Source organism: Panthera pardus, unplaced genomic scaffold (genome assembly GCF_024362965.1).
Source record: "Panthera pardus isolate Hobbes unplaced genomic scaffold, ASM2436296v1 HiC_scaffold_3, whole genome shotgun sequence".
NCBI lineage: Eukaryota > Metazoa > Chordata > Mammalia > Carnivora > Felidae > Panthera > Panthera pardus.
In genome coordinates, this window is record NW_026526876.1 from 48743921 (window position 1) to 48770762 (window position 26842).

Genomic DNA, 26842 nt, shown 5'->3' on the forward strand with positions numbered 1-26842 from the left:
CTATTCACCTGTCCATTGTTGGACACCTTGGGTTGTTTCTACATTTTAGTTATTGTCAATAATGTTCTATAAATATGGGTGTATAAATATGTGTCCCTGAGTTCAATTCTTCGGGTATATACTTAAAAAGTGGAATTCTGGGAACTCTGTAAATCTGAGAAATTCTGACATGTTACAACAGCGACCAACCTTGAGGACATTATGCTAAGTTAAATAAGCCAGGCACAAAAGGGAGAAATACCATATGATTCCACTCATGAGGTACTTAAAAATAGTTGTTAGTATTTTACCACAATTAAAATTTTTTTTGAAAAGCAAGAAACTGTTGTAAATCTCATAAACCTCACATCTCCCATGGGCGGGCGGGGTGGGCAATGCTTGGACATAAGCAAGCTGAAGCCTTTTGCACAGCAGTTTCCAGTAGAGGCAGGCTCAGAGGTGGGCTTGCCAATGTGAAAGGAAATCTAGAGTCAACAGGGGTGGGGAGGTACAGGTAACGTGAAAAGAAATATATTCTAAAATTTGTCACAAGGTTCATTTTCCTCAGGGATCTCCCCACCAGGATTAAGAATGCTTTCATCACAGGAAATCCTTGAGAGTCTCTTTTCTTCTCACAACTCCCTCCCAGCCAAAAATTTCCCTAACGTTAGGAGTTTCTCCCCTGCCTGCCTCTTTCTCTCACTGCACCCCTGAGACCCCGATTCCCTAAGATTCCACCCAAGACAGGGCCTGACCAGGGCCAGACAAACCGCCAGTTGCTCCAGCCCCGCCCGTCAGGCTCCAGAACCCGTGGGCGGGAGACGCGGCCCCGAGCGCCCCGGAAGTCACCTCCCCCCACCCCCGCAGACGGGCGGAGGCTCCCCGGCATTGCGGCTTCGGATTGGAGGGAAACTGGGAGATGATGCGTTACGCGCGGGATCCGGCCCCTCCTCTGCGCTCCTGCGCGCGGAGAGCTTGGGGCGGGGCGAAGTGAGTGGCCCCTGGCGGCCATTACCCGGAACAATCCCCGGCCTCGGGTCAGGTGACCCTCGGCGGGGCCGGCGGGAGGGGGGTGGGGGGGAGGGAAAAGGGCGTGAGGAGGAAAGGGAAGGGAGGAGAGAAAAGGGCGGAGTAGGAGGGAGGGGAAGGGGGCGGGGTGGGAGCGGGTCACGTGATTAGGCATGGAGGCGGTGGCGGCGGCCGGGAGGAGCTGCCGGGGCAGAAGCCGCACTTGTTAGTGTGGGGAGAGGAGGGGGCTGGGGGACGCCGACACCGTCACCCAGGGACGCCTAGTCGCAGGCGGGAGGGGGGGGTGGGGGCGAGATTAGGCTCCGACCCCCGGCCGAGGGGATGAGGGGAGCATGGGCGCCAAGGAGTCACGGATCGGATTCCTCAGCTACGAGGAGGCTCTGAGGAGAGGTGAGGGGGGGAGGGGTCTGGACGAGGTGCGGGGGAGGCCAGCGACAGGCTGCCCCGAGGGTGGGTGACCGGGGAAGGGGAGGGGAGGTTGAGCGCTTGAGGGTGCCTGAGGAGGATGGGAAAGGAGGCCCTCTTTGGGGGAGCGACGGGGAATATTATGAGGGAGAAGGGTCGGGTGGGAGCAGTGTTTGGGAATTGGGACCGTATGGAAAGGGGGAGAAGCTTTCCCAGAGAGGGGTATCTGGCTCTGGCACGGAAATGCCCGTGCTCTTTGGTGGCGTTGTTATCTTGGATGTGTCCAGGGAAGTCTTCTCTCCCTCCTTTCTTGGGTGGCATCAGCCATTCCAGCCCCCCTCATCCTTTACTGCCATTTTCTCATATCACTCCTTCATAAAACCCGACAACATCCTAAGCTCATACCCAACAACCTTGGTTGGAAGGGAGAGGGGAGGCGGCTGCAAAGCCCTCTTCTCTTTTTGCTGTTGGAAGCCCCTTCCAGTTGTGGAGTCTCCGCCTTTTCCGAGGGCCTTTGCTAGTCTCTAGGGGGCTATCGTCATCCACTCCTGCCACCCCCTCACCTTTTGAGCGGCTGACTTTGATAAGAACGACCTGAAATTAAGTTGTATTTGAGGTGAGATGAGACTGGACAGCTGGTTTTGCACAAGACCTTGTCTTAGGTTACATCTCCTTAGACGTTGGCCAGAGCCTTTTATTGCACTTGATCCCCAGTTCTCACCCCCTCCCTTCCTATAAAATGGCATTCGGAAATTCAGCATTCTGATATTGTGTTATAGCTCCCTTTAGAGACCGGCCTTGCTGCCAGTCCTAGCCTGCTGCTTATTGGCTCTGATGCAGTGTGTTGCTAATAGCCCCAACCCCCTACCACTTTCTCTGATACCGCTGTCGGTGATTACTAAAGCACACGCTAACTGGAAGTGTCTGTTGCAGTTTATGGCCGGAATGTGACTTAATTTTTCATGAGTGGGATTTGAGTGTGTGTGTGTATGTATGTATGCGTGTATTTCTTTTCGACATTTAATGGGGGTTTTTTTTTGATAAGAAGTGAAACATTAAGCAGGTTGGATGCTTGGCATTATTGTTAACAGGTTTCTAAGTCAAGAAACCAGCCTTGCTCCAGGTGATGGTTTCAGTAGCTAAGGATATAAAATAAAAATTGGCTTGAAAGACAGACATTCAAAATGAGGATTTAGTAGTAAACTCTTGTTTGTATGTAAGAAACAAAGGTAAATTCAGTGGAATATCACCTGAAAATAAAGAATTTAGGTGTATGTGTTCATTGTGGACTGACCAGAATAACGAAAATATGCTTTTTATATCTTTTTTTCCTACAGAACAATGAATGATTGTTCTTATGGACAATTTTACTTGAACTTTTTTCTCAATATGAGAAATATTCCAAATTCTTGATGTGTTTCCAGCCCTAGTAGGCTGGTCATTTCCGGGATGCTGTTGAGCCTGACAGGTCTGGCCTCAATTAGGCAATGGCTTTACATGGCATGAAAGAGGACATCAATCAAATTGATTCACAGCTTCATGGTTTAGAAGTATTTTGTTTCTTAAGTTTGAGGGTGATGTAGCTGGCATTAAAGGAATTCTAAAATTTAACTTTTATTCAACTGTACCCCACTTTCTCTCATATCAAACTAAGGTTTTAGTACTTTTGTAAATATAAAGGAAATAAATAGTTGGTGTGTTTTAAACTGATTTGATTGAAGGTCTTTGTTCAATTTATTATGAAGTGTTTGCCTGTTGAATTTAAAATGTATATTTGAAGAGGTAGCAAAATATTTGTTAAAACCTTTAACTCTTCTTTGAATAAATTTGTTTTATCAGTTTTGCTCCAGAAGAAAATTAAAGCAAAAGAGAGAACCAAACTGATAAGTAGTATTTCTAAATGTAAACCAGGAGCTTTTTTTTTTTTTTTTTAAAGTGGGCAATTCTTTTGAATATACTATTTACCGTAGTAAATGTTAGACTTTAATATAGAATTTCATTTACTGAGGTTATATAGAAAGAATTTATAAAACTTTTGGTAGAGCTAAAAAATGGTCTGGGAACTTTTGGCGGGGGCACATGAACTAAATAGGTACCAAAACCTCTATCTGTTGGTCTTATTTACTTTTTAGGGTGAATAGGGGTGGGTGTTAGGGAGAGGATTGGACAAACACAATGTAGGTTATATGAATCACTGTACAAGTAAAAAAGCAAGTTTGATAAACTACTGAAATGCCTACCCCTCTTGGCTTTCTTAAAATTACTGACCAGTAAATAATGCCTAACCATATTTAGGTAGTATTAAAAAAAATAGTCAACTGTATATTGCTGGAAGCAAACATGGAATTGCAGGCAGTTTATCTTGTAAAACAGAGCCTTGGAAATGGAGTGTTATGTTAATGACAGATAACACTACCTAAGCGAAGGGCAGTTTAGTGACTTCTCATTTACATTTCAGAAGCTCTAGAAATTAGGAAGATTGATTTTGCATGCTATTTTAGCTAGACTGTGTGCCAGTTATATAAACATTAATAGTTTTCTGAAATCATACCTTTAAAGTTTTTTAAGGGAGATTTGTGGTAGCTTTTATTTTTGTTATCTATCTTGAATATCTTGAATAGAATGCAAATAGGCTTTTCTTTGAAAGGCTTGACCCTGGTTTAGATTGCTGGTATTTTCTGAAGTACATCTACTGTACTTCACGAGTACTGAGAATTTTAGCAGCTATGTTCATCTCTTTATTTCACTTCCTATTGCATCTAAGTTTGTGGCTTGTGTATTCCTGAAAATATATTCTAAATGCTTGTAGCATAGTATTAAAAAATATTGAATGAAAGAGGAGTTGAAGTTTAGAGTATTTTAGAACTTCGAGAAACTTAAAAATCTCCAGTTCTTTAATTCTTTCTTCCTGCTCCTCTCTCCGTTTCATCATTCTGGAAACTGAGAATAATAAGGCTTTTTTTCCCCCCTAGAATTGGCTGAATTAAAATTGTCCTTTACTTTTAAATGATGTTAATAAAATATAGTGGGTGAATTTCTTCTAATCCCTTTCCTTAAGAAGAACTGGGGTGCTTGGGTGGCTCAGTCAGTCGAGTGTCCGACTTTGGCTCAGGTCATGATCTCATGGTTCGTGAGTTCAATCCCTGCATTTGTCTCTGTGCGGACAGCTCAGAGCCTGGAGCCTACTTCTGATTCTGTGTCTCTCTCTCTCTCTCTGCCCTCCCCTGCTTGCTCTCTGTCTCTCTCAAAAATAAATAAACATTAAAAAATTTTTTTAGAAAGAATTTTGGCACTTTACATTGGACTAAATAGTTGAGTGATGAAATACAGCAATTTTTACTGAGTGCTACCTGTGACTTAGGCACCAAGGAAGCAAAGATGACTAAAACCCTCTCTCTAGGAGCATATAGCCTGGTCAGTCCACTGAAGTGTATGTAACTCAAGGTGTATGCAGGACTATCCATATGAGGTAGGGATAAAATATTGAAACATCTTTTTAAAGTTGTATTTTGTGAATTTTTTTTTTAATTTTTATTTATTTTTGAGAGAGAGAGACAGAGCATGAGCAGGGGAGGGGCAGAGAGAGAGGGAGACACAGAATCTGAAGCAGGTTCCAGGCTCTGAGCTGTCAGCACAGAGCCCGATGCGGAGCTGGAACTCACGAACCGTGAGATCATGACCGGAGCTGAACTTGGACACTTAATTGACTGAGCCACCCAGGTGCCCTTATTTTGTGTATGTTTGATAATGGACAATATTTGCAAAAAGTAGTATATATGTATATCATTTATAAATAACTAACATATAGTATGTTAAATTCTACAGTGCTATAGAACGAAGTGCTATAGGAATGTAGAGTGTGTGTTGGTGTATTGGCCTGAAAGTGCCCTAACACTATTCATTTCATTGTATGTGCTCAATAATTGTGTATTAAAGTGTTTTATTTCCTCGTCACTTAAAGGTTATTGTCTTTGCTAGTGAAATAATTAAGCATGTAATAGTTGAAGATTCCAGTACTTTTCATTTTGCTTATTATCTACCAGCGCTAATAAGCTCTAAAACATTGACTCACCAATCAAGATTTTATTCATCAAGTTTCGTAGTGTTAATACTAAAATCTCGTTGATATTATACTGCCTATGATGTGATGTTAGGTGGTTTAGCATAATATATCATTGTATCAGTGAAAATTTAATTTCACAGTTGGCATCTTCTAGGATGCACTGTTTTCTCTTATTAAGGCACTTAATTTGCCTTCATCTGAATTTATTAAATCTATCAGTGAACTCTTCTTGCATTACAGTGGAATTGCAAGTTTTGGTTAAGCCATTTGCAAGTATACCTAACCAGCTGTTATTATACATAAAGGAGAAAAATGGGGCAGTTTTAAGTTAGTCTCTTTATATGTAGTCACCTAAATAATTACGTAGGTGCTGTTCTTCATAGTCTCCAGTTCGACACTCCTTATGGAGTGTCCATGACAAAGAGGAGATAAATACACTAATGAACCCTGGATTTGGGGAGGATGAGCAGAATGAGGTGACATCACTTGATGGATAATGGCCTTCCATTTACCAAACTGAACAGCTGTTGTTTTTTTTTTTTTTTCTTTTCTTTTTTTTTTTTTTTGTTAATTGTTTGTCTTGTGCCTGGTTAGTGAGACTTCACAGTGACAGCATTCAGGGTCGCCTTCCAGAAAGATGTGTAAGTAACCTAGGGTTAGTAATGTGGTGACCAACCAATCATGAGTTGTTTTTTCAGGAGAAAAGGAAGATTTTTGGTACTTAATAATATGTAGGTCACAGGAAAAGTTAGAGAAATGATTATTATTCTTGCTAGGACTATAGGAAATCCATCTTTGGATTTGGAGTACTAAAGATTAAGTCTGAGAGCTGGATTAGAAGGTTTGATGTTAAATAGCTGCAGAGGTGAAGGTATTTTATTTATGAATTAAAAGTTGGTGGTTTTGGGGTGCCTGGGTGGCTCAGTTGGTTAAGCATCTGACTCTTGATCTCAGCCTAGGTCTTGATCTCAGGGTTGTAAGTTCAAGTCCTGCATTGGGCTCCATACTGGGTGTGAATCCTACTTAAAAAAAAAAAAAATGTTGGTGATTTGAATCTGGACAACATGGATAGACCTAGAGGGTATTATGCTAAATGAAACAAGTCAGATAGAGAAAAGCAAATACCATATGATTTCACTTATATGTGGAATCTAAAAAACAAATGAACAAACCAATAGCAACAAAGAGAAACAGACTCATAAATATAGAGAAAAAAGTTAGTGGTTGCCAGAGGGGAGGCGGGTGAGGGAATGGGTAAACTAGGTGAAGGAGATTAAGAGGTACAAACTCCAGTTATAATTAAGTCACGGGGATGGAAAGTTCAGCAGAGAGAATATAGTCAATAATATTGTAATAACTTTGGCGACAGATGCTAACTACACTAATCATGGTGAGCATTTTGTAATGTATATAATTGTCAGATCACCTAAAACTGATATAATGTTGTATGTCAGTTATACTCCAATTAGAAAAAATGGGCGATGGTTTGATAATGGTACTGAGAAGACTAAGATGGGGCTGAGAGTTCTTTTCATACTGTATCCAGAAAGTATGGCTTCTCTGCTCAGGACTTGTTTATTCTTCTGCTTTTACCTTTTAGGCTTCATGATGTATGTATTTAAATTGAGCCACTGCAGGGGCACCTGGCTGGTTTAGTCTAAGGAGCATGGGACTCTTGATCTCCGGATTGTGAGTTTGAGCCCCACATTAGGTTTAGATTACTTAAATGAATAAATAACTTTAAACAAAAAATCTGCTTTTTAAAAAAATGAATATTTAAATTGAGCCACTCCACCTCTTTCTTTATGCGAATAAATTTTCTTGTTCCTCTTATCTAGTAATAAGGATCTTTTGAAAATAAAAGGTGGATCATTAATTACTAACTGACACAAAAGCCTGATGAAACTAGTATTTTAGTATTTACGTTAAAGTCAGAGACCTATCTATTAGAAGACCTATCTATTCAAAGATGAAGGCCTTCTTTAACACCCTTCCTTATTAGGGATTTAATGTTCATTGACATAAGTCTCTTTTTAGTTCAGGGAAATCTCAAGTTAATAACTATTTTGTAGACAAGGGTCAGAAAAATTGATACATCAAGACCTTGCTGTAATATGGTTCTTGGAATCCTTGATGTTGCACAGCATTAAAGGAAACTATGCTAAAATGAAGTTTTACAAAGAAATTCTCCAGCTCCTCTTTCATTTCCATAAAGAAGTTAGGTTGTCTCAGCATTGTAGCCCTCAGAGGAAAAGGCTTTTAAGGTTTGCTGTGATTCTTGCCTTTTTTAATGACTTGTGAAAGACTCTAAAGAGATTGCATTATGAAAAGGACCCTTCTATCAAAGTAGTCCTCCCCTAGTCTTTCTTCCAGGATAATAATTAGTACTGCTATTGCAAGATAGTTGCTAAAGTGAAGAATCTTGCAGATTTCCTCAGTTTTTCCTTTCTTTCACCATCTGGCCTATCTTCTTATCCCCAGTTTGAGTTGGCCATCTAACTTCATTTAGTTTGGTATCCAGTCTAGTCTGTTAACTTCTATTCATCTTCACTGCTGCTACTCTAGTCCTAGCTGCCATCATCTCTTTCTAAGATACCATGCAGTGGTTTTCTAGTTTCACGGCAGCAGCCAGTGTAATCCTACAATTCAAATGAGATTCTGTTGATTCCTTTCCTCTCAGGCTGGAAAGGCTGCTTACAAATTTTCACAGGTCTGGCTCATTCTTCATACCTGAAGTCCAAGCTCTGATGTCCTTAGTAAGGCCTTCTCTTATCTTATATGAAGTGGTTTTCCATCAGTGTTGCACTATTCTGTAACGGTCATTTGTAGCCTTTATCATAATGTATAATTAACATGTTTATTGTCAGACATGATCATGAATCTCCGGTACCAGTATAGGTGCAGTGCCAGGTGTATTTTAAGTGTTCAGTAAATATTAGATGGCGGTGAATGCATAAATGATGGGTAGAAGATTTGGAGAACTTGAATAATGTTTGTAAGGTTGGAGGGTAAATGATCAGGTACTGATAAGGACTCAGTATACCAAACAATGTATTCATCTCAAGATTTCCTTAAATCAGCTTTGAAAAATGTGCTAAAGATTTTGAATGATAGATAAAAATGTAACAGCCTTAAATATAATATATAATTTTATCTGTTTAGTTCAGGTATTTAAGTTGATACCTCATAATGTAAATTACTAAGTGGATATTAAGAGACTAGTGTGTCATTAAGTATTATGTTTATGAACACTGGAGAATGTCTTTTTGTAAAAATGTAATATTTAATAATTTTGCTCATGAAATGATTTATTTTTAGACAGTGATCTTCATGTACTTTTCATCCATGATGACAAGCATCATCCTACTGCCAAATCTAAGAGTTGGAAACTTACTTGTTTAAAATGTACAGTGTTAATTTGGAAGCTGAGAATAAGATTTACATCAATATACAGAGTGTTCTCATTGGTTTGAAATAGTCCAGGTGATTTAAAAGTAAATTTTAGGGGCGCCTGGCTGGCTCAGTTGGTAGAGCATGCAACTCTTGATCTCAGGCTCATGAGTTTGAGCCCCACATTGGGCATAGAATTCACTAAAAACAAAATAAATAAATAAATAAATAAATAAATAAATAAATAATGTATGTATAGCTTTTTAAAATATATGTTTATTTATTTATGAGAGAGAGAGGCACAGTATGAGCAGGGGGAGGGGCAGAGAGAAGGAGAGACACAGAATCCGAAGGAGGCTCCAGGCTCCAAGCTGTCAGCCCAGAGCCTGATGCGGGGCTCGAACCCATAAACCGTGAGATCATGACCTGAGCAGAAGTCGGATGCTTAACTGCCTGAGTCACCCAGGTGCCCCCTCCCCCCCTTTTTTTGGCTCGAAGTTTCTTTTTCTCTTAAGTTCCATAACTAATGCTCCTCCTCCCTCCTTCTTTTCTAGTCTTTTAGTTTTAATTTTTATCACAGTGATATATGTACAGAATTTAGAATCAAATAGTTCTACAGGGTTACTTATGAAAGCAGTAGTACTGTTACCCTGTCTCCCTTGGCAGTTTTCTTCTGCTTATTATCCAGTACTTTTAATATTTTAAATCTATTAATTGGTCTTTACTTTTTATCTCTAAGTAATATATTTATATTGATACTTTTTTTTTTCATTTAAGGAATGTTTATTTGGCATCCCAGTATTAAAGATTAGGATTTAGCTCTTTATTTCACTGCTACCTGCCCTCCAGATACACACATGTACGCCCCCTGTAGTCCCATTTCCTCATCTTGGTATATGTATATTTTAATTATGGTTAGATCATTGTTCAGTATTTACATGATTAGGTTTTTATAAATGCTTTTCACAGCTAAGCCATTTAATATAGTAGGATTACTTTTCCTGTATACTTTCCTTCTAAATATTTCCTTTAATAATTATCTTCTCTTTTATTTGCTTGGGATTCTATTCACTATAATTCAACCCCCAAAATCCCACCAATAGTTAAATCTAATCCATATATTAATGTTCACTAGGCTCATTATATTGGAAAATTTTTTTGGAGCTTTTTGGCCTATTCAGGTCTGTACCTATTGCCTTTGTGCTTGAAGCATAGCTGCCATGCTGGGATCTTCTTTACCATTTATTCTGAGATTTCCTTCAGTGTTCTGTGTTGGATCTCCTGTTGTATGCCTTGTTTCCTCTTTCTTGACTTACGCGTTATTTTGATGGAGCTTGTTCTCTGGTAGCTTCCTGAAGAAGGGTGCAATGGGTAGTGAAGCTTTAAGACCTTCATTCTTGACCTGGTGCTTTCTTGCTTTAAAATAATTCTTATATCTCTATTCTTTTTTTTCCACTCTTCAGTTTCTAAGAGGCTGTCTCTGTTTTAACCAAGTAATTATACTGATACTGAAGTTCCTTTTTAGTAATCCTTAATCTCTGGTCATGTGGGTCTTAATTTAAGCCTTAGGGCAGATTCATTGCATGGTCAGTTAGAAACTGGGGTAAGAGGAAGACATTGCCCTAGATTGCAGTTTTCATGATCACATACCACTAGATTGTAAACCTCCATGAGGGTGGGGACATGTCTGTTTTGTTCACTGCTATTTCTAGCAATTGCATGTTATTTGTCCTATGTTAGCTACTCAGTACGTGTTTGTTGAATGGCTGAATTGTATATCAAAGCAATCTTTTCTAAAAACCAGATTAAACTTTTAGAGAAAACTTTGTTCAGGATAAATGTGTGTGTGCTCATGGGTGTATGCCCTGAGGTTTAAAACTTGTATTTTTATATCTGTGTACATATATTTAAATGCATCTTTTGCCTTTAAAAAATGTTACTTGTATTAATGTTTTATTATGTCATTTCTGGCTCTGCTTTAAAGTTGGTTTTGGAATCTGTTGGTGAGCAGCTGTGGTAGGAAGCTGTGGTGGGTTTAGAGCAGTTGTTTGATTAATAAATTTGGTTTAGAGATTCTTTAGTTTATGCAAGCATCCATAAGTGAAATATTTCACTGTGTGGAGTTTTATAGATCAGAAGTTAATTCTTTGTCAGAGATGCTGAGGTAAGAATACCTCTTTACAGCTAATTATGGAAGGACAAGAAATTACTTATTCTTTATAGGCTTAGAGGCATAGTAAGGAGTAATTATCTAATGGTGGAAGCATTTTATATTGTCACATTACTGGTACATATAGATATAAATTGAAGTTGACAGAAGATTGCCAAATAAATTATATTTAAATAATGAAAGAAATAGGATATCAACTGAATGAGCACTTGGCAGTAAATAACGTCATAGAAAAATGTTCTATTTTGAGTGGAGTTTTTTTTTTTTTTGGAGCGTGTTTTTTAATATTATTTCAGTAGAGTCCCAAATTAAATGCAACTTATTTTTCCACAGATCGGCTTATATATTGCATGTATGTGGTTTACTGCCTATGATCCCAAGCCAGAAACCTGGTTTATCAGTTGAGACCTTTTTTTAAATTTTCTCTGTTCAAATTTAATCCATCACAGTGTCCCTTTGATGATATCTTCTTACTATCTTACGTTTCATCTGCATCTTTTTTTTAAAAAACTTTTTAATGTTTATTATTGAGAGAGGGAGGCAGAGCATGAGTATGGGAGGGGCATAGAGAGGGGGAGACACAAAATCTGAAGCAGGTTCCAGGCTCTGAGCTGTCAGCACAGAGCCCAACGCAGGGCTGGAACTCACAAACCACGAGATCATGACCTGAGCCAAAGTCGGATGCTTAACTGACTGAGCCACCCAGGTGCCCCCTTACTTCTGCATCTTTAAAGTTACTGCCTTAGAAAAGGCCTTCTGTCCTCTGGACTATTATTAGTCTCCTATCTCCTCAATCCATTCTTTATATTTCCACCAGAATAATCTTTCTGAAATACACAACTGGTCATTTTACTCAGATGCTCATCAGTGGGAAGTGCCCAACACCTATGGTTTGAAGACAGTCTTTAGTCTGGCAAGCCCTTGTAGTTTCTGTGATTTGGCTTCTGTGTGAACACTCTCTGCCTTTGAAATGCTGCTTCCTAGATCTTGGAATGCCTTCCTTTATTACTTACATACACTAAAGTGCACAAATTTTACTATATAGCTTAGTGAAATTCTAGCTATGTACCTAAGCAACCACCATGCAAAACCAGGATAGAGAGCAACATTTCTAGCATTGCAGTAGGCTCTCTCTTGCCCTCTCCCAGTTGATACTGCCCCGCAGAGGTAACCACTATTCTAATTTCTATCCCTATACATTAGCTTTACCTATGTTTGAGTCTTGTATAAATGAATCATACAATATTCATTTTGTATGTGTGTGCATGGTGAACTAAATTTTTTAAATGAGATGCAAACCCATTTTTAAATTTTCATGTATATATTAATACACCCAGAGCACTGTGTTCTTTTTTCTTTTTAAGTTTATTTTTTTGAGAGAGAGAGAGAGTGCATGAAAGAGAGAGAGGGGGAAAGAGAGAATCCTAAGCAGGCTCTGCACCATCAGCACAGAGCCTGACGCAGGGCTCAAACCCATGAACCACAAACTCGTGACCCAAGCAGAAGCTGGACACCCAATCAACTGAGCCACCCAGGTGCCCTATTTTTTTAATTAATTAAAAATTAAAAATTTTTTTTTTTTAGTTTTGAGAGAGAGTGTGCGAGCAGGGGTGGGTAGAGAGAGGGAGAGAACTCAGAGCAGGCTCCAGGCTCTGAGCTGTCAGCACTGATGTGGGGCTCAAACCCACAAACCAAGAGATCATGACCTGAGTCATGGATGCTTAACTTACTGAGCCACCCAGGTGCCCATAATTAATTAATTTTTACTTTAGAGAGCACATGAGCAGGGGTGAGGGGCAGGGGGACAGAGAGAGGTGGGGGATTTTAAGCAGGCTCCATGCTCAGCGCAGAGCCAAACGTGGGGCTTGCTCCCATGACCCTGGGAGCATGACCTCAGCCAAAATCAAGTCTGATGTGTAACCAGTTGAATCACCTAGGTGCCCCATGAACTCATTTTTGAGACCAAATTTTACCTTTTGCAACTACATGGATGGAACTGGAGGGTATTATGCTAAGTGAAATTAGTCAGAGAAAGACAAAAATCATATGACTTCACTCATATGCAGACTTCAAGAGACGAAACAGATGAACATAAGGGAAGGGAAACAAAAATAATATAAAAACAGGGAAGGGGACAAAACAGAAGAGACTCATAAATATGGAGAACAGACTGAGGATTACTGGAGGGATTGTGGGGGGGGGGGATGGACTAAATGGGTAAGGGGCACTAAGGAATCTACTCCTGAAATCATCGTTGCACTGTATGCTAACTGATTTGGATATAAATTTGAAAAAATAAAAATTAAACCACCAAATTTTAAACCTTTTCTTTATGAAGTACATTTCTGAAAAGATTACCAGTATCTTGAAATTAGGGCTAGTGTATTTTTTTTTTATTTCCAGAAGCTGGCATAGTGTCTGGCGTGAAGTATGTGCTTATTGATGAATTGACACACATCTTTCTCCCTGAACTGACAGCTTTACCAGATCCTTATCCATTAAAACTAAGCCCAGGCATCAAGTCCTCTCAGTAGTCTTCCCTCATATTGCTCCTACTTTTCCTCCTCCTCTCTGCTGTAACACACTTTGATTGTAGTGGTTATCCCTCTTCATTACAGCTGCTAGTTTAATTGGCTGTCTACTTTGAGTTCTGAAATCCTTGAGAATAACTCTAGAGCTTAGAAGGTAATAAGGCAGGGCTTATTAAAATGTTGATTGAATGAATGGGTGCCCTCTGAATAAAGGAGAAAGCTGACAGAATAAAACTAATAGTCAAAATTTGGTAAATTGTATTTTTATGGGATAAATTATAGTTTCATGACATTTATACAAATATTCAAATATTCCAGAAAAATAAACATTTAAAATTTGGGTTAAAAGGAATATCTGCTTGCCCTAAACTAAAATTACCTGAATTTATGAAGCACTCAGTAGAAAATATGAAGGAAAAGGAAACATAATCTTATACGAAAAGACTTGTAGATTTGTAAGTTGTGTTATAATTAGCAGCTAAAAACAGCATTAAAATTAATGCTCACATTTTGCAGGTGAACCTTGATTGGTTCTGAGACACTCAAATTTTTCATAAATAGAAAATACTTATTGGTGTGAATAGAAAAATATGCTAAAGTTAGGTCAAAATTCCATGCAATTTTTGGAACTTTAAAAAAAATTTTTTTTAAATGTTTATTTATTTTTGAGAGAGACAAAGTGTGAACGGGGGAGAGGCAGAGAGAGAGGAGACATGGAATCTGAAGTAGGCTCCAGGCTCTGAGCTGTCAGCACAGAGCCCGATGTGAGGCTTGAGCCCACGAACCGGGATACCGTGACCTGAGCCGAAGTCGGATGCTCAACCAACTAAGCCACCCAAGCGCCCCTGGAACTTTTTAAATATAATTTATATAACAGTATGTACTTCTACTTAAAATTTTTAATTTTTTCTCCACAATAAGCATTATGTGGGCCAATTGATTTGCTCTCCATTTTGTATTTCTGTGATTTCTCTTATGTGGACTGAGTTTTTCTCTACCTTCATCTATTCTAATAATTTTATATTGTATACAGTGTTGGACAGGCAAGATGAGGCTAGATTATGAAGGGCTCATTTTCATTTGATTCTCCTCATCTTTCTGGACTTCTGGACTTTGCCTAGATCTTAACTTTTCTCTGGAATATTCCTGGACTATTCAGCACTTATCTCCTTTGAAGTCCTATGACTCTTAATTTGTGTCCTTGGTATTTTGAATATTTTTACATACCTATGGCATTGTGTTGTATGTATTAACTTAATCTCCCCACTTTAAGTTTCTTGAGGAGGAATTTTTTTTTTTTTTTAACGTTTATTTATTTTTGAGACAGAGAGAGACAGAGCATGAACGGGGGAGGGTCACGGAGAGAGGGAGACACAGAATCTGAAACAGGCTCCAGGCTCTGAGCTGTCGGCACAGAGCCCGACGCGGGGCTCGAACTCACGGACCGCGAGATCATGACCTGAGCCGAAGTCGGATGCTTAACCGACCAAGCCACCCAGGCGCCCCGGAATTTTGTTTGTTTTAAAAACCACTTTGCATTGTTTTCAGCACAAATAGCTGTTCAGCATATGCTTGATGAGGGAGAGAACCAGATGGTTACTTGGTGTCTTTATATGATTGTGATGTGTTGCTTCTTAAAATGAAGTTATCTTATTTAGTTTTTTTTTTTAAGATCTTTTAACTTTCATTTTCATGTTTTCTTCTGAATGTTTAAATAACATGTGGCTCTTATCTCAAACTCCCAATTTGCAGTTTATAGGAATGTGACTGAAAGTTAAAATTATAGGTCCAAGAGAACTGCAGTGCATGGCAGGCAGTTTTATATATGTTAGAAGAAGTTATTAGAAGGTAGACAATTGTGGGGTGCCTGGGTGGCTCGGTCGGTTGGGCGTCTGACTTCGGCTCAGGTCATGATCTCACGGTCTGTGAGTTCGAGCCCCGCGTCGGGCTCTGTGCTGACAGCTCAGAGCCTGGAGCCTGTTTCAGATCCTGTGTCTCCCTCTCTGCCCCTCCCCTGTTCACGCACTGTCTCTCTCTGTCTCAAAAATAAATAAACGTTAAAAAAAAAAAAAAAAAGGTAGACAATTGTAGGTTGCAATGGAATTTAGAAGACTTTTGCTCATCTTATGTGTTTGCCTCAGTTTGAAGATTTGAGAATGCTCCCAAGGTGTTTACTTCTTATCGGTGTCTCTTGTGATTCTGATATTAACAAATACATAAATATGCTTTTTCTCATATATATGAGAGAGAAAGCAAAAATTGCACTAAATTACAATTTTTAAAACATGTTTGTTTTGAGAGAGTGCAAGTGGGAATGGGGCAGAAAGTAGGCTCTGCACTGTTAGTGCACAGCCTGACGCAGGGCTTGATTCCACAAACCATTAGATCATGACCTGAGCTGAAATCAAGTCAGACACTCAACTGACTGAAGCACCCAGGCGCCTCACGATTTCTGATTGTAATAGGAATATAGCCTTATGATCAGTATTGTATTTTCAACCATATGTTTTAGGATTGTTGTAAGGGAATTATGAGATATTTCATACGAATTTTTGTCTGATCTTCACAAGTTCAGTTATGTACATAGTTTTGATTTTCTGGCTTTAGCAATTTATTACTGTGGTAAATTATACATAAGATGAAATCTACTGCTTGGACAACTTTATTATTTTATTTTATTATTTTTAAAGTTTATGTATTTACTTTGAGAGAGCACAAGTGGGAGAGGAACAGAGAGAGAGGGAGAGAGAATCCTGAGCAGACTCCGTACTATCAGCGCAGAGCCTGATGTGGGGCTCAAACCTGTGAACCCCATCCTCTGAACCATTTAAAATTGTATAATTCAGGGGCGCCTGGGTGGCTCAGTCGGTTAAGCGTCCGACTTCGGCTCAGGTCATGATCTCACGGTCCATGGGTTCGAGCCCCGCGTCGGGCTCTGTGCTGACAGCTCAGAGCCTGGAGCCTGTTTCGGATCTGTGTCTCCTTCTCTCTGTGACCCTCCCCCGTTCATGCTCTGTCTCTCTCTGTCTCAAAAATAAATAAACGTTAAAAAAAAAAAAAAAATAAAATAAAATAAAATTGTATAATTCAGTGGCATTAAGTACATTCATAATATAGTATAATTGTCACCAATATTTGTTTCTAGAACGTGTTCATTACCCCAAACAGAAACTTTATAATCCTTAAATAACTCCCCGTTTTCTTCCCCCACCCTCTACCCTGGTAACCTCTCTTCTACTTTTTGTCTCTGAATTTGCCCATTTTAGGTACCTCATATGAGTGGAATCATGCAATATTTACCCTTTTGTGTCATTTTTCGCTTAGCGTAACGTTTTTAAGATTCATCCATGTTGTAGCATGTAGCAGAATTTCATTCCTTCTTATGGGTGAATAATGTGTGTACTCCATTTTGTTTATCCATTCACCTATTAATAGACATGTGGACATTGGTGGACAAAGATCTGAGTTCCTGCTTTCAGTTCTTTTTATTTAAAAAAAATTTTTTTTAATGTGTATTCATTATTTTTGAGAGAGAGAAAGCACGAGACAGAGGGCAAGCTGGGGAGGGGCAGAGAGAGAGGGAGACACAGGATCCAAAGCAGGTTCCAGGCTCTGAGTTGTCAGCACAGAGCCCGATGTGGGGCTTGAACTCACGAACTGTGAGATCATGACCTGACGTGAAGTCGGACACTTAACTGCCTGAGCCACCCAGGCGCCTTGCTTTCATTTCTTTTGACTGTCTACCTAGGAGTAAAATTGCTGGGTCATATGGTAACTTGATGTTTAAGTTTGAGGAACTACCAAACTATTGTCCAGAGTGGCTGCGCTATTTTACACTCCTGTCATGTATGAGAGTTATGATTTTTCCACATCCTTGCCTGTACTTGTTGTTATCTTTCTTATTTTACCCATCCTATTGGTTGTGAAATAGTGTCTCATGTAGTTGTTTTTTTTTTTTTTTTTTTTAAGTAGGCTCCACACCCAATATGGGGCTTGAACTCATGACCCTGAGATTATGAGTTAGATGCTCTTCTGACTGAGCCAGCCAGGGGCCCCTCATTGTAGTTTTGTGTTTCCTTAATGGCTAGTGATGTTGAGCATGTCTTCCTCTGCTTGGTTATATAAAAGTTATGTTTACACTATACTATGGTCTGTTAAGTGTGAATTAGCATTATGTCTGAAAAAGCAATTTACATACCACAATTAAAAACTATTTAGGGGCACCTGGGTGGCTTAGTCGGTGAAGTGTCCAACTCTTGGTTTAGGCTCAGGTCATGGTCTCACGGTTTTGTGAGTTTGAGCCCTGCATCAGGCTCTGTGCTGACAGTGCAGAGCCTGCTTGGGATTCTCTCTCTCCCCCTCCCCTGCTCATGCTGTTTCTGTCTCTCTCAAAAATAAAAAAATAAACTTAAAAAAATAAAAAAAAATGCTAACCGTCATCCGAACTTTCAGCGAGTCATAATCTTTTTGCTGGTAGAGGGTCTTGCCTTGGTGTTGATTGCTGACTGCTCAGGGTGGTGGTTGCTAAAAGTTGGGGTAGCTGTGGCAATTTCTTAAAATAAGACTACAGTGAAGTCTGCTGTATTGATTGATTCTTCCTTTCATAAACAGTTTTTCTGTAGCATGAGATTCTATTTGATAGCATTTTGCTTGCAGTAGAACTTATTTCAAAATTGAAAGTCAGTGTTCTCAAACCCCACTGCTGCTTTGTCAACTTAGTTTATATTCTATATCCTTCGTTGTAATTTCAGCATCTTTTTTTTATAGTTTATAGGTTTAAAAAAAAATTTTTTTTTTAGTAATCTCTACACCCAATGTGGGGCTCGAACTCATGACCCTGAAATCAAAAGTTACGTGCTCTTTTGACTGAGCCAGCCAGGCATCCCTCAACCATCTTTACAGCATCTGTACCAGGAGTAGATTCTATCTCAAGAAACCACTTTCTTTACTCATTCATTAAAATTAGGGGCCCCTGGTTGGCTCAGTTGGTTAAGTGTCTGACTTTGGCTCAGGTCATGATCTTGCTGTTTGTGAGTTTGAGCCCTGCATTGGGCTCTGCACTGATGGCTCAGAGCCTAGAGCCTGCTTCAGATTCTGTGTCTTCCTCTCTTTCTCTGCCCCTCCCCTGCTTGTGTTTGCTCTTTCTCAAAAATAAATAAACTTAAAAAAAATAAATGAAAATTAATTCCTCACCCGTTAAACTTTTATCATGAGATTGCAGCAATTCAGTCATATCTTTAGGCGCCACTTCTAGTTCTCTAGGTTATAGGCACCACATCTGCAGGTTCTCCACTGAAGTCTTGAAACCCCAAAGTCATCCATGAGGGTTGGAATCAACTTTTTCCAAACTCCTGTTAATGTTCATATTTTGACCCCTTCCCATGAGTCAGAAATGTACTTAATGGCATCTAGAATGATGAATCATTTCCAGAAGGTTTTTAATTTATTTTGCCCAGATCCATCAGAGGAGTCACTGTCTATGGCAGCTGTAGTCTTAGGAAATGTATTTTTTTTCCTTTTTATTTTCTTTTTAATTTATTTTTTAAAAGTTTATTTATTTTGAGAGAACGGGTGCGTGTGCGTGTGTGAGTAGGGGCGGGGCAGAGAGAGGGAGAGAGAGAATCCCAAGTAGGCTCCATGCTTAGTGGGAGTCCAATGCAGGGCTAGATCTCACGACCTGACCTGAGAGGACATCAAGAGTCAGGTGTCCCTGAAATGTATTTCTTAAAGAAAAAGATTTGAAAGTTGAAATTACTTCTTGGTCTGTGGGTTGCAGAATAGATGTTGTATTAGCAGGCATGAAAACAACATTAAGTTCGTCCATCTCCGTCAGCTTTCTTCGGTAACCACCAGGTTCATTATCAATGAGCAGTTGTATTTTGAAAGGATTTTTTTTTTTTTTTTTCTGAGCAATAGGTCTCAACAGTGGCCTTAAAATATTCAGTAAATCATATAAACGGATGTGCTGTCATCCAGGCTTTGTTCCATTTGTAGACCACAGGCAGTAGACATAGTGTGGATTCTTAAGGACCCTGGGACTTGCAGAATGGTAAGTGAGCATTGTCTTCAACTTAAAGTCCCCACCTGCATTAGCCTCTAGCAAGAGAGGCAGCTGTGTTGTGAAGCTTTGAAGCCAGGCATTGATTTCTCTTTAGCTAGGAAAGTCCTAGATGACCTCTTTTTCCAGTGTAATGTTTCATTTACGGTGAAAGTCTTAATGTAGCCACCTTCATTAATTATCTCGGCCAATATCTTCTGGATAACTTGCTTCAGTTTCTACATCAGCATTTGCTGCTTCATCTTACACTTTTATGTTGTAGAGATGGCTTCTTTCCTTAAACCTCACGAACCAACCTCTGCTAGCTTCGGTCTTTTTCAGCTTTCTTACCTCTCTCAGCCTTCATAGAATTAAAGAGAGTTAGAGCCTTATGCTGGATTAGAGTTTGGTTTCAGGGAATGTTGTGGCTGGTTTGATCAATCTAGACAACTAAAACTTTTTATCAGCAGCAAGACTTTCGCTTTCTTGTCATTTGTGTGTTCACTGGAATAGTGCTTTAATTTTCTTCAAGAATTTTTCTTGGGTGCCTGGGTGGCTCAGTAGATTAAGCGTCTGAATTTGGTTCAGGTCATGATCTCACTGTTTGTGAGTTCAAGCCCCACATTGGGTTCTGTGCGTTGGCAACAGCACAGAACCCACTTCGGATCCTCTGTTTCCCCCACCCCCCCACCCTCTGCCCTTCCCCTACTTGTGTGCGCTATCTCAAAAATAAATAAATATTAAAGAAAAAACCCCTTTCTTTTGCATTCACAATTTAGCTAACTGGTGCAAGAGGCCTGGCTTTTGGCTTTGGCCTGTCTTAGGTTTCAGCGTGCTTTTGAAGCTTAATCACTGAGCTTAGTTATTTTTAGCTTTTATTTAAAAAATTTTTTTTAATGTTTATTATTTATTTTTGAGAGAGACACACACACAGAGTGTAAATGGGGGAGGGGCAGAGAGAGGGAGACACAGAATTGGAAGCAGGCTCCAGGCTCTGAGCTGTCAGCACAGAGACTGATGTGGGGCTTGAACTCATGGAGTGCCAGATCATGACCTAGGCCAAATTAAGACGCTTAACCAACTGAGCTACCCAGGCGCCCCCATTTTTAGCTTTTGATTTAAAATGAGAGATGTGGGGCTCTTCCTTTCACCTGAACACTTGAGACCATTGTAGGATTATAAATTGATCTAATTTCAATTTTGAGTCTCAGTAAGTAGGGAGGCCTGAGGAGAGGAAGAGTGACCAGGGAGGGAATGCCCAGTTGGTGGAGCAGTCAGAACATACACAGCATTTATCAGTTAAGTTTTCTGTCTTATATGGGCATGGTTCGTGATGCCCCAAAACAATTACAATAGTAACATCAAAGATCACTGATCATTGAGCACCATAACAAATATAGTAATAATGAAAGAGTTGAAATAATGAGAGAATTACCAAATGTGATATAGAGACACGAAATAAGCAAATGCTATTGAAAAAAATGATGCTGTTAGAGTTGCCACAAACCTTCAATTTGTAAAAAACAATATCTGCAAAGTGCAGAAAAGTGAGGTACTGTAAAATGAGGTATGCTTGTATGTGATTTGCAAATATTTTCTCCCTTTCTGTGGGATGTTTTTCATGCTCTTGATAGTATCTTTTGTTACTCAGAAGTTTTTAATTTTGATGATGTCAGGCAGTTTGGAATTTAAAGTTTTAGATTATGCAGAGATAAAGCCACAAAACCCTGAAAGATTGACCTCATAGTTGCAGAAAACCATGGTAGAGAGAACCCTACTTCCTATAATGCAAAGACTCTGCCCCTCCATAAAGAGAATCCTTTAAAAATAATTTTCCAAATAATCCACACATTTCATGGATAAATTAAAAATGAACAATACTCGTAAAAGCAGTGCTGTCAGGAGAGCCAACTTTATTATCGAATCTTAGCCAGGGTGGAAAGTCAGGCTATTCTTTGAGGAACATGAAAAAAGTCAGCCTCTATTCTGCAAACACATACACAAATGGTAGCAGGTAGTCTCTTCCTGAAGGATGAGAAGTGCCTTGTGTCTTCATGAATTCTAAAATTTAATCTTTGTTAGCCGAAGTGCTGTGGTTGCCTAAGGCTTATATGTTCTATATGCTGCTGGAATAGAGACTATATGATTGCTACTTAGTGATGCAGATGACATTTATATATTTTAAGATCTTTTATTTTAGGTAGGCACTTTTAATTTTTTAATTTTTTTAATTTTTTAAATATGAAATTTATTGTCAAATTGGTTTCCATACAACACCCAATGCTCATCCCAACAGGTGCCCTCCTCAATGCCCATCACCCACTTTCTCTCCCCCCCCCCCCCGGCCCCCCGCCAACCCTCAGTTTATTTATTTATTTTTTTAATGTTTTTATTTATTTTTGTGACAGAGAGAGACAGAGTATGAGCAGGGGAGGGGCAGAGAGAGAGGGAGACACAGAATCGGAAGCAGGCTCCAGGCTCTGAGCTGTCAGCACAGAGCCCGATGCGGGGCTCGAACCCACAGACTGAGATCATGACCTGAGCCGAAGTCGGACGCTTAACCGACTGAGCCACCCAGGTGCCCCCAACCCTCAGTTTATTCTCAGTTTTTAAGAATCTCTTACGGTTTGCCTCCCTCCCTAACTTTTTTTCCCCTTCCCCTCCCCCATGGGTTTCTGTTAAGTTTCTCAGGATCCACATAAGAGTGAAAACATATGGTATCTGTCTTTCTCTGTATGACGTATCTCACTTAGCATCACACTCTCCAGTTCCATCCACGTTGCTACAAAAGGCCATATTTCATTCTTTCTCATTGCCAAGTAGTATTCCATTGTGTATATAAACCACAACTTATTTATCCATTCATCAGTTGATGGACATTTAGGCTCTTTCCATAATTTGGCTATTGTTGAAAGTGCAAGAGGGTACAAGAGGCACTTTTTAAAAGAGAGCTCTGCCTGTGTATTTTTAACTTAATGTCTGGGGATAGGTTCTTAAAAGTTAATATATCTTAATGGGCATATATAGATTAATAGGTGAGTTCAAGAGGGTGATAAATATTGGCTGTAAGAGGTTTCTTTTTAACTATGTAATCCCTTAGATGTAGTCTTTTGCATATCAAAATTTTATTATAGCATTGTTCTCTGTGCATTTTTAATAGAGATTGTTAGCCATTCATCTAATGATTCTTCCAGAAGTTCTTATCTTTTGGTAGTGGCATTTTGTAGCTTTATATATTAGCAGAAACTTTTATTTTGGACTGGAATCTGATATGCTGTGTCAGTCTGAAATTTTTTTTCCAAATTTGAATATTGGATAACTGACTTTAATTGATTATTAATACTTAAATGTTGTGTTAAACATTAATGCCATTATTGACATATTGTAACTTAGTGCAGTTAGAGTATTCCAGGGAAGAAATTAAATTTTCTTCATCTTTTAGAAGTTGTTACTTTTCATAAAATAAAAAAAATCAGAATATTGGCAAAAAATTAATTGATAGTGAAAGTGCAGTGCATATTCTGATTTATTGTTTTCTGTTCACATATGTTGGAAGATATGAATTATTGTCTTACTATATTATTTTAGAGATTAAAGATTGTCAGAAAAAAAATGGCACATCAAATTCATATTTACTTTTTTACTTGCTATTGATATTTTTGTCCTGCTGTCATTTTATGCTTAGAATTTACATCTCAGCTCTGATTGTCATTTTCAGCTTACTTCTGCATTGTTTTGTCACATTGCCTCTACCAAAGTTGATGGCATAAAGGTAATCATAACTCTGGCTTTATCCATGAGATGTACTCAGCTCTACTACTTGGATTCATGCATACATAGATACATACATTTATTTATTTATTTCTACTATATTTAAAATAGGAAAAGAAGAAACAGTGTTAACCGAAGAGGTAATTTAGTGTATGTGTTTTTTGTATACTTCATGAGTTTGTATATATGTTTATGGTCCTAGAATGCAAATTCTTTCATCTTATGTAATTTACAGTGCATTATAGATATTCCTTTAAATGCCCAATGATAATATTTATGTACTCCAGTGTAATTTAAAATGTTAGAAGTAGGGACTCTTGATCTTGGGGTCGTGAGTTCAAGCCCCATGTTGGGTGTAGAGCTTACTTTAAAAAAATAATAAATGGGGGCACCTGGTGGCTCATTTGGTTAAGTGTCTGATTCTTGATTTCAGCTCAGGTCAAGATCTCACAGTTTGTGAGATAGAATCCTGTGTTGAACTCTGTGCTGATACTCTCTCTCTCCCTCTCTGCCCCTCGCCTGCTCACACATGCGTGCTTTTCCTCTCTTTCTCTCTCAAAATAAATATATAAACTTAAAAAAATAAAATAAATAAAACATAAAATATCAGAATTAGTGTTTTATTTCCTTGTGGAAAAACCTGTCAAGAGTAGTTTCACGCTTGCCTTGTTGCATAACTTAAAATGTGGAATGGGCATCTTTTCTATGCTTTGGTGCATTGTCATTCCTTTCTAAGTTTGGGTTAGCTTCCAACATTTTCTCTTTTGTGTTTTCAATGTTGTGAAAGTATGTTGTGAGCTCTCTAAAAGTTTTGTTTTTTGTTTTTTTTTTGACCAGTGTTGCTTCTTCTGGAACATCTTGGTGTTTTGTCATGGCTATTTTTCCCATTTACCTTTCACTAAGTTCCTCTGAATGCATATCTAGTGTCCCTTGAAAGGTAGCAATGTCAACATTTCCATGGTCAGCTATTTCTTCTAAATGTCCATTTGTGTTTAATTGGAATTTATCATTATCACTTCATTTCTTTGCTACATTTTTATCTTTGTTGGCCAGTTCCCTCTTTTGATTATCCATTTTCATAAAATATCACTTGGATTTATCACACAACAATTACACCTTCTCTCTAACAGCTACATAGGGGCCAATTATAGACAGGCTTTGAAAGAAGTGACATGATTGGTCACTGATTATAATGCGCATCTTTTATTTACATCGGGATTCATGGACTGAAGAACCAGCCGTGAAGTTTGTATTTTTTGAAATTATTTACAGTTAATATGATGTGGTGACTGAAATTTGAACTGTGTTTTTGAAGGGCTTGTGTTATTTAACCAAACCTGTAGAAACTGAAATTCATGAATATGGTAACCATGCAAAGCAAGGACTGCCTTTATGTTAAGAAGAATTAATATTACTGTCTCTAATTATTCATAAAATACTCGTTTTGGTGAGGATTTGATTTCAAGAAAGTAGGAATGTGTTTGTGGTTTATAGAGAAAAGGATGTGAAGCTCAAGCTGACCTATATAATAACCTCAGCTTTTTTCTTACACTTATAAAATTGTGTGAGCTTATTGCTTTTAATATAGACAGTGTGTGATGTACTTGTTTCTGTAGGGAGATTTGTAGGATTAGAGGTTTTATTTGTTACTTACCTTAACAAAGATACTCTCTTTTCACCGACAAGATTTAGTGATAAGACTATTTTATTTTATTTTTTATTTTTTGGTTTAGAGAGAGAGTGTGTGTGAGAGCACAAGCCAGGGAAAGGGGTAGAGGGAGAGAGAGAGAATCTTAAGCAGGCTCCATGCTCAGTGCAAAGTCCCATGTGGGGCTTGATCCCAAGACTCTGGGGTCATGACCTGAGCCTAAATTAAGAGTCAGATGTTCAACCTACTGAGCCACCCAGGTGACCTCCCTATGATTTTCTTAATAACATTTTCTTCTCTAGCTTACTTTATTGTAAGAATACAGTATATAATACATATACAAGATATGTGTTAATTGACTTTATATTATTGGTAAGGCTACCAGTCAACAGTAGGCTATTAGTAGTTAAGTTTTTGGAGAGTCAAAAAATTATCCATGGATTTTCCACTGGAGGTGGGGTTAGTACCCCACCACCCAAGTTGTTTAAGGGTCAACTATATTGCAAAACATTAATAGATTATGTCTGTGCTGTGAAGTTGAAGGTGGTTTTTATTGTCTCTTTGTGTATCTTTGTTATCTAAAAAAAATTTTAATTGGTATTTTTAAAACTATTTTTCTTATCACCCCCCCCCCCCCCACCAAAAGCATCACTTTTTAGTCCTGTTCATGAAAGACTGTGTTTCTTTCCCATTTAGATGTAATAACAAGTTCTATTTCTTTTGGTATTCCAATGGGATGAAAGTCTTATTGTAAAATTTTTGTGACTTTTTTTAAAGTTAATTTTTTCAAGTTAATATGTAAATGGTTTTTGTGTGTTGTATAATCAGTTTCATGAAAATAGATTTGTGTTTTGTGAAGCTTTTAATAGCTCTTTCTTTTTTTTTTAAGATTTTGTTTTTTAGGTAATTTCTCTACCCAACATGGGGCTCGAACTTACAAAAGTCCCATGCTCCACCCACTGAGCCAGCCAGATGTCCTTTAATAGCTCTTTAATTTATTCACTTCATTTTATAACAGCTTTAAAAAAATCTTTTGGGCAGCAGAAAAATTAAGGCTATTTGTTGGCATCACCATTAAAAGTATTTGTGTTGGGGCACCTGGGGGGCTCAGTTGATTAAGCATCTGACTTCGGCTCAAGTCACGATCTTGTGGTTCATGAGTTCGAGCCCTGCATCAGGTTCAGTGCTGACAGTTCAGAGCCTGGAGCCTACTTTGGATTCTGTGTCTCCCTGTCTCTGCCCCTCCCCCACTCTCTCAAAAATAAATAAATATTTAAAAAATTATGGTCTGTGCTTTGATATGACAAAAGCACTTAGATTTCTTATGGTTATTGGAGTAACTACATAATTGAATGATTGATTGGTTATTTATTAAATGCCTACGTAATGTTCTAGGCTTTGTGCTGAGTGCTAGGGCTACCAAGACAAGTAAGAAGTGATACTAGCCTCAAGGAGCTTATTGGAGAGAGAGAGAGAGAGAGAGAGAGAGAGAGAGAGAGAGAGGGAGAGAGAAGTCTGGAAATGAAAGGAAAGAAGTGATGTTTTAACTCAGGTCATAAAAGACGATCAGTTCAGGTGGCATTGCAAGTAGGGTGGTATATGTAGAGGAGATAGTATTGTAAGCAAACAGGTTGTCAGTTGACAACAAACAGTGCCTTTGTAAACTTTGTTTAAAAATTATAATACATTATAACATTATTGAGAAATTGGGAAAGGAGGAAAATTCCATTAATAATCCTGTCACCTAACACTGCTAATTATTTGCTTTTATTCTTTTTTCTCATAAATGTTTTATATTTTTTATATTATTTTAATCATA

General features: G+C 38.6%; 1 protein-coding gene across 2 annotated transcripts in view; it reads left to right on the forward strand.

Moving 5' to 3' along the window:
• Nucleotides 1–1208: 1208 nt before the first annotated feature.
• The window catches only part of USP32 (ubiquitin specific peptidase 32), a 245370-nt gene continuing 219736 nt past the window's right edge, over nucleotides 1209–26842 (forward strand). The window contains exon 1 of one of the 2 annotated variants that reach the window (XM_019431063.2): nucleotides 1209–1398. In XM_019431063.2, coding sequence (XP_019286608.1) covers nucleotides 1341–1398 — 58 coding nt within the window. In that variant the 5' untranslated portion in view covers nucleotides 1209–1340. The remainder of the gene's footprint in view (nucleotides 1399–26842) is intronic. The other variant, XM_019431064.2, reaches the window with a different exon arrangement.